This window comes from Taudactylus pleione, unplaced genomic scaffold (genome assembly GCF_031769625.1).
Source record: "Taudactylus pleione unplaced genomic scaffold, aTauple2 ptg000370l, whole genome shotgun sequence".
Taxonomy (NCBI): domain Eukaryota; kingdom Metazoa; phylum Chordata; class Amphibia; order Anura; family Myobatrachidae; genus Taudactylus; species Taudactylus pleione.
In genome coordinates this window covers 5,647,564-5,655,306 of record NW_028284771.1, presented here as the reverse complement: position 1 = coordinate 5,655,306, position 7,743 = coordinate 5,647,564, and the positions used below count along the sequence as shown (strand labels likewise).

At 40.4% G+C, this 7,743-nt stretch overlaps 1 protein-coding gene across 1 annotated transcript; it reads right to left on the bottom strand.

Annotated features, from left to right (window-relative positions):
- Positions 1-3,333: 3,333 nt before the first annotated feature.
- On the bottom strand, positions 3,334-7,290 carry GLRX (glutaredoxin). The gene is made up of 3 exons (XM_088444630.1): positions 6,986-7,290; positions 4,822-4,942; positions 3,334-3,792 (listed from the first exon to the last, which is right to left on the bottom strand). Exons 1-2 carry the CDS (start codon positions 7,190-7,192, stop codon positions 4,829-4,831), a joined length of 321 nt encoding a protein of 106 aa, XP_088300756.1. The 5' UTR covers positions 7,193-7,290; the 3' UTR covers positions 3,334-3,792; positions 4,822-4,828.
- Between the last annotated feature and the right edge of the window lie 453 nt (positions 7,291-7,743).

The following is a 7,743-nucleotide window of genomic DNA, read 5'->3' as shown; positions in this document are numbered from 1 at the left end:
CACTGTAGGGATGTATTGGCCTGGTGATGAGCAGTGCCTGGTTTCCTCCTAACATAACGCCTGGCATTGACACCAGAGAGTTCAATCTTTGTCTCATCAGACCAGAGAATTTTGTTTCTCATGGTCTGAGAGTCCTTCAGGTGCATTTTGGCAAACTCCAGGCAGGCTACCATGTGCTTTTTACTAAGGAGTGGCTTCCGTCTGGCCACTCTATCATACAGGCCTGATTGGTGGATTGCTGCAGAGATGGTTGTCGTCCTGGAAGGTTCTCCTCTCTCCACAGAGGAATGCTGTAGCTCTGACAGAGTGACCATCGGGTTCTTGGTCACCTCCTTGACTAGGGCCCTTCTCCCACGATCGCTCAGTTTAGACGGCCAGCCAACTCTAGGAAGAGTCCTGGTGGTTCTGAACTTCTTTACGGATGATGGAGGCCACTGTGCTCATTGGGACCTTCAAAGCAGCAGATATTTTTCTGTACCCTTCCCCAGATTTGTGCCTTGAGACAATCCTGTCTCGGAGGTCTACAGACAATTCCTTGGACTTCATGCTTGGTTTGTGCTCTGACATGCACTGTAAATTGTGGGACCTTATATAGACAGGTGTATGCCTTTCAAAATCCTGTCCAAACAACTGAATTTACCACAGGTAGACTCCAATTAAGCTGTATCTCAAGGATGATCAGTGGAAACAGGATGCACCTGAGCTCAATTTTGAGCTTCATGGCAAAGGCTGTGAATACTTATGTACATGTGATTTTTTTTACTTTGCAAAAATCACAAAAAAAAAACTTTTTACACGTTGTCATTACGGGGTATTGTGTGTAGAATTTTGAGGACAAAAATTTATTTATTCCATCTTGGAATAAGGCTGTAACATAACAAAATGTGGAAAAAGTGAAGCGCTGTGAATACTTTCCGGATGCACTATAATATATATATACACATACAGTCAGGTCCATAAATATTGGGACATTGACAGAATTTTCATATTTTGGCCTCTATTCACCACCACAATGTCTTTGAAATGAAACAAACAAGATGTGTTTTAACTGCAGACTTTCAGATTTAATTTGAGGGTAATTACATCCAAATCAGGTGAATGGTGTAGGAATTATAACGGTTTTTATATGTGCCTCCCACTTTTTAAGGGGCCAAAAGTAATGGGACTATCAACTCAAAAGCTATTTCATGGACAGGTGTGGGCTATTCCCTCGTTATTTCATTATCAATTAAGCATGTAAAAGGTCTGGAGTTGATTCTAGGTGTAAAATTTGCATTTGGAATCCGTTGCTGTTGACTCTCAATATGAGATCCAAAGAGCTGTCACTATCAGTGAAGCAAGCCATCATTAGGCTGAAAAATCAAAACAAACCCATCAGAGAGATAGCAAAAACATTAGGCGTGGCCAAATCAACTGTTTGGAACATTCTTAAAAAGAACGCACCGGAGAGCTCAGCAACACCAAAAGACCCGGAAGAACACGGAAAACAACTGTGGTGGATGACAGAAGAATTATTTCCCTGGTGAAGAAAAACCCCTTCACAACAGTTGGCCAAATCAAGAACACTCTCCAGGAGGTAGGTGGATATGTGTCAAAGTCAACAATCAAGAGAAGACTTCACAAGAGTGAATATAGAGGGTTCACCACAAGATGTAAACCATTGGTGAGCCACAAAAACAGGAAGACCAGATTAGAGTTTGCCAACATCTAAAAGAGCCATTACAGTTCTGGAACAACATCCTATGGACAGATGAGACAAAGATCAACTTGTACCAGAGTGATGGGAAGAGAAGAATATGGAGAAGGAAAGGAACTGCTCATGATCCAAAACATACTACCTCATCAGTGTAGCATGGTGGTGGTAGTGTCATGGTGTGGGCATGTATGGCTGCCAATGGAACTGGTTCCCTTGTATTTATTGATGATGTGACTGCTGACAAAAGCAACAGAATGAATTCTGAAGTGTTTTGGGCAATATATGCTCATATTCAGTCAAATGATTCAGAACTCATTGGATGGCGCTTCACAGTGCAGATGGACAATGACCCGAAGCATACTGCAAAAGCAACCAAAGCGTTTTTAAGGTTAAAAAGTGGAATGTTACGCAATGGCCAACTCAATCTCCTGACCTGAATCCGATTGAGCATGCATTTCACTTGATGAAGACAAAACTGAAGGGAAAATGCCCCAAGAACAAGCAGGAACTGAAGACATTTGCAGTAGAGGCCTGGCAGAGCATCACCAGGGATGAAACCCAGCGTCTGGTGATGTCTATGCGTTCCAGACTTCAGGCTGTAATTGCCTGCAAAGGATTTGCAACAAAGTATTAAAAAGTGAAAGTAAGATTTAGGATTGTTTAGTTTGTCCCATTACTTTTGACCCCTTAAAAAGTGGGAGGCACATATAGAAACCGTTGTAATTCCTACACCGTTCATCTGATTTGGATGTAATTACCCTCAAATTAAATCTGAAAGTCTGCAGTTAAAGCACATCTTGTTTGTTTCATTTCAAAGCGATTGTGGTGGTGAATAGAGGCCAAAATATGACAATTCTGTCAATGTCCCAATATTTATGGACCAGACTGTGTGTGTGTGTGTATATATACACACACACACATACATATGCACACACACACTAGTCTCTATATTCCCATTCATTATGACTATCACTGTATAGGAGGAGGGGCTCGTGTAAATAATTTGCACATTCACTCATACAGTATGTGTGTTGGACAAATTATTGAGCATGCAAAATGAGTTGCAGGGAACAACTTTGCATTAGTCAACCAGTCTATAAATTGTTCTGGTTGGTAAGTGGAGGTCTGAAGTTCGATATTAGTCAGCAACATCGTATTATCTCCAGACCAATATCATATTACTTCATATCGGAGAATACGGTTTAGGAAAAGTTAAATCAATATATAATAGACTTTAATTCCAATTAAGATCAAGTTTCCAGATGCAATCAGTTTGGTCGGAGATAGTTCTTAGGTCAGTTTGGGTCTCAACTAATATGAGATCTCTGGATAAAACAAACAAAAAAGAAGGTCTATAGCAAAACGTATACTTACTGTATGCTACGTAGGAGGACATTTAGGTTTTTATAGGGAACTAAGTAACCCAATTTAGGTTTAGACACCTTTATATGGAATTACAAATGGCATTTAGAAAAAGCCTTGTGTTTGGTGGAAGCAGTCTCTTCCTTATTAATGTACTAGTTATTTTAGACATGTCGTACCCTGGGTCTGCCCTGCTGGCACTTTTCCTCTCTTGGTCCCATCTCCGTTCTTGCGTGGAGCTTTATTATATATATTAATAAGGCTCAGAATTGGGATGAAATTTCAGTGATTATTTTAATAACGTTGTAAATTATGCTTTGGTTAAATACATGTTTATTTATAATGCGTTATGTTCATTAAACAATCATGTGGTCTTTCCATCAAACATACTAGTTAACTTGTTTGATTGTATTCAATTGTTATATAATAGTTTTATGGTAAACAAGCAGATTAACTTTACTCAGTCCTTTGGATATAAATCTCTATATATGGCTTAAAGTGTACAGCACTGCAGGAGAGTTTTGCGCTACACGAGTCTTTAATTATAATAACTTATCACTTTTGCACAGCGGAGAAAAACACTTAACTTTACAGAATTAACAGATAGCGACAGTTTTATCATCATTAGCATGCAAAGTATCAGACACTTCAGTGCAAAACTCCTATAAATATTCAGGAAGGTGAAGTTCTGATAGATGAAACATGAAATCCGCTCTGGAACATTGCATAGGACCCTGTAATGAAACCGAAAAGAAAATCATTTTGTGAATCAGTCATTTTCTTTCTTTTTGATTTATTCCATGTTATACACAAAGTGGAATGAGAAAAAATAAATAAAAAAAAAACAGATATCAGGGTTTTGTTAAACAAATATAAGGGGTCTATTCAGCAATGGCTGTTTTGCAAAAAAAAAAAAAATGCAGAAATCATCTTTCATATTTTTTATGTAAATCCCCTATTCAGCAATGGGATAATGGAGAAGGTAACGAAATTATCTTCTCCACTAATTCCCATTTCACAGAGTACCGCACTGTAGGGATCAGCCATTTATCTCTATAGTGCTTTAATGCTTTTTTGCTATTCAGCAAAGCAAAAAAAGTGTTAAATCACTCAATAAATCTTTACTTTATATAACGACATGAATGGCGATATATGAAGAAATTACATTAAATTGTCCGAAAACTGCAGGGACAGAGGGAAATGTTCCCATAAGTCCCTGCAGTATCCTGTAACACCGCCCAGTCTCTGTCCTTGCTTCCCAGTGACCGTCGTCACTTAAGACCAATTAGAGCCTGTTAAACCTGCCGAAAGTGATTGACATGTGAATACAGGCTTTATATTCGCCTGTATATTTATGTGCTTTTATATTTAACATTTGCCTTCTGTAAAATTGCAGGGATAGCGTGTTACAGCAAACCGCTGTCCCTGCATAAAATAATGCTGAAAGCATCTTTAAATATTCATAAAAAATAGTGACGATGTTACCCGATAATATTCTGGACAACATCCCCACTTTTGTTGAAAAGACCCCTAAATGAGTAATGCACAATTTATTTTGCTTGTCAGTATTAATGCTCAAAAATTGTATCTTGTTTTTAGCAGAACTGTATATGCATTGGATGAACTGATGGAATTGAGAAACCTTAATTAAAATCTAATAGATGCATTTAAACAGTCATTTATTTAGTTATTACAGGAATGTCATTTATTAATAGCTATAAAACATTGCTAGTGACAGAGTAGATTACGGTAGTCAGAATTACCAGTTTGCTACTCCAAAGCTCCAATTTTGACCAGCATCTTTTCCAGCTCTCCACTGTCATCCAGGGGAACCAGGTCAGAACAGCCACCAATACATTTCTCTCCAATAAATATCCGAGGTACCTGAATATTAAACAGTAACGTTTTTATATTAGTTTATTTATTTGTCCGTAGCATCACAGGGTTCTTGCCAGCACATAACTTTACATTAATTATATAGTATAGGCCATATTGTAACTTGTTTTTGCTCCTTTCCATCAGTTATTTACTTATATTGTTATGGATATACTCAAAGCTGCCTCCGGATAAATTTATATCCAGTGCCCAAGAGAAGCAAGAATGTGAATAAAATATAGACAAATCACTGCCTGGTAACACATAGGGGCAGTTTCAATGAGCCATGGGGTTCTCCTCACGACTAATTGCCATCCAAAATCCCCACGGCACGGGGAAAAGCTATTCAATTAAAAAGCCTTTTTCCTGCGCCGTAAAATCGGGACTCATACGCGTAAACACATTGCTTCCGTGTAAACTGTGGAATCAATGCTTTTGCCCCGTGCGCGAGGCCGATTTGGTTGTTTTAGCGTGTATTTTATCTCACACCTCCATGAGCTGCGAGTTAAAGTCAGACTGCGGGGACTAGCGCGCGGGGTCATGGGGACTCCAACGCGGGAATCCCTGGTAATTGAATTGGTGCGGTGTGCCAATTAGCCGCCGGGAAAACCCTACAGCTAATTGAATCTGCCCCATAGTGACTATGGGCCCCATTTACAAACAAAATAAAACCCCTTTAGCGCTCGCTAAAGGGGTTATACCTTCTTGCGCTATTTAGTAAACAGCGGTAATCTAAGATTACCGCTGTTTGTACAGCATCGCTCTCGCCATCTAAAAGATGACGAGAGCGATGCGGGCCCCATTGCCGGCAATGGGGACACGGCGGTGCCTTTGCGGCTTCAACGAAGCCTTCCAGGTACTGCCGGGTCTCCCTGTCATGCACATGCGCAGACGGACTGTCGCGCATGCGCATGACCCTGGAGCCCCGTCGTTGGCAGCGTTCGGCTGCCAGCAGCCCAGCAGAGGATGAGGATTTCGCTGGACCTCGCCGGAGGGGTAAGTATTACTAAATACCAGTGGAATTTTCGTTTGTATCACAGTGATACTAAATAAAAATTCCAGCTGGTATTTCCCTTTGTTTGTCAATGGGGCCCCATATAAGGTATTGAAGTATATAAAGTAGTCACCATCCTTTATTATATCAGGTAATAAAAATGGCCTGTTCGGAAGAGTTAAAAGAAGGCAGACAGGTTTCACATCATTTGTACTGACACTTATAGATTAATAGAAATGGCCCAAAGATGAAATCTGGTTGCCATGTAAGGACTACTAGAAAGTCCAGTTCCCAAAAATACTGGGAGTACATTTTCCTGAACCTTGCGGAATCATAGCCACATACAAATTTACTTATAATGTACTAGGTGTTTAGGATCAGTACTTTTGTCACAAAGGAATTGGTATAAAGTGGCAGATTAAGCATAATGATAAAGCCCTCTTACCCGTATGTATGTCTGTATGTCTTTTACAACCTAGTATAATGTTAATTCAAATTGTAAAGCACGACGGAATTTGCTGCGCTATATAAGAAACTTAATAAATACATAATGATACATGGCACGAGGCATGCGCGGGCCTATAGTGTCAGTGTTTTGCCTCTTTACCCAAATGGGCAACTACTCGCAAAGAAAAAGTAGATGAAATGCCAGCGCCAGTAGTCAGGGTACCCATACATTGCACTTTTGTCACATTAATATAGGAATATATCTTTAATAAAAAATATCTCTAGCAGGGCGCTTGGCATGATTTGAAGATGGGTGACAAGAGGATCTTACATTTGCTTACTGTATTATTTGCTTACAGGAAATGAAGTGTGGAGCTTGTATAGCAATTGCTTTAAGTTTGAACCACATACAGACACACGCAGTCTTCTTACTCAATCATCCCCTGCACAGCATTCTCTTATTGCTGGGATGGATGTTAGCAGATAACGTATAGAAGGTCCCATGCTGCAGAGTTATATAGTGATGATGAGTCAGCCTCAGTTACAGTAATAACTAAGCAAGGAGCAGCTGCATTATATAGCACTGACTGATAACAGTTATTGTAACTCACCGTCCGCTCCCCAGTGATCTGGAAGAAGTAATCCTGAACGTTATCCATTATATTCAGGGTGGCGATATTAATGATTTCCAGGTGTCCCTCCTTTATCCTGTATTTCTGCAGAATCTGTTTTGCCCGGGCACAGTACGGGCAGGAGCTCTTCTCAAACACGGTGACTTTGGAAGCAGCCAGCTTATCCTGCACAAACTTCTCAGCCATTGCTGCTAACAGAGCGATCTGTCCTTTGTTCAATTTCTGATGACCAGGAAAGTACTAGTAGAGGAGACACGACTTATATATGAGGGGAAGACCTGAGTTGTGCAACTGAGAGTACCGGAGGAGGGGCGAGGGCCGAGGGCGGATGTGATAGCCTTTCAGCTTAACACTGTCCCTTCCAGGTCCAGGCAAAGCCTGTTTTACTACTGGTTACAGTTCACATGTTGCTCTAAAAATGTAATACAGCTGAGACTCTGCATGCAGTATTTAATGCTAGGCATTCTGGGGCTCTCTAGCTGTTGTGATACTACAAATACTAGCACATACCTCCAACATGACCCATTCCAGGAGGGACAAAGGGGTCTATTCATGTAGAACATAAACTGGCTACTGAAAAATATCCCTACATTTTGCATCACATCGATGTGATGTATAGTGATGTTTTGTAGCCGTTAATGTACACTTACCTGTTCGGCGTCTTTCTCCGGTAATTGGCCCCTCCGCGATCCCTGGTAGCAGTGAGAAGACAGATATATTGGGTAGCCCGATTGCTT

What these genes read in the sequence shown, in the direction of transcription:
- GLRX (XM_088444630.1), bottom strand. Translation starts at nt 7,192, where the DNA reads ATGGCTGAGAAGTTTGTGCAGGATAAGCTGGCTGCTTCCAAAGTCACC. An exon ending in AGATCACTGGGGAGCGGACG is followed by an intron (nt 4,943 to 6,985) that starts GTGAGTTACAAT and finishes TTTAATATTCAG; the next exon opens with GTACCTCGGATATTTATTGG.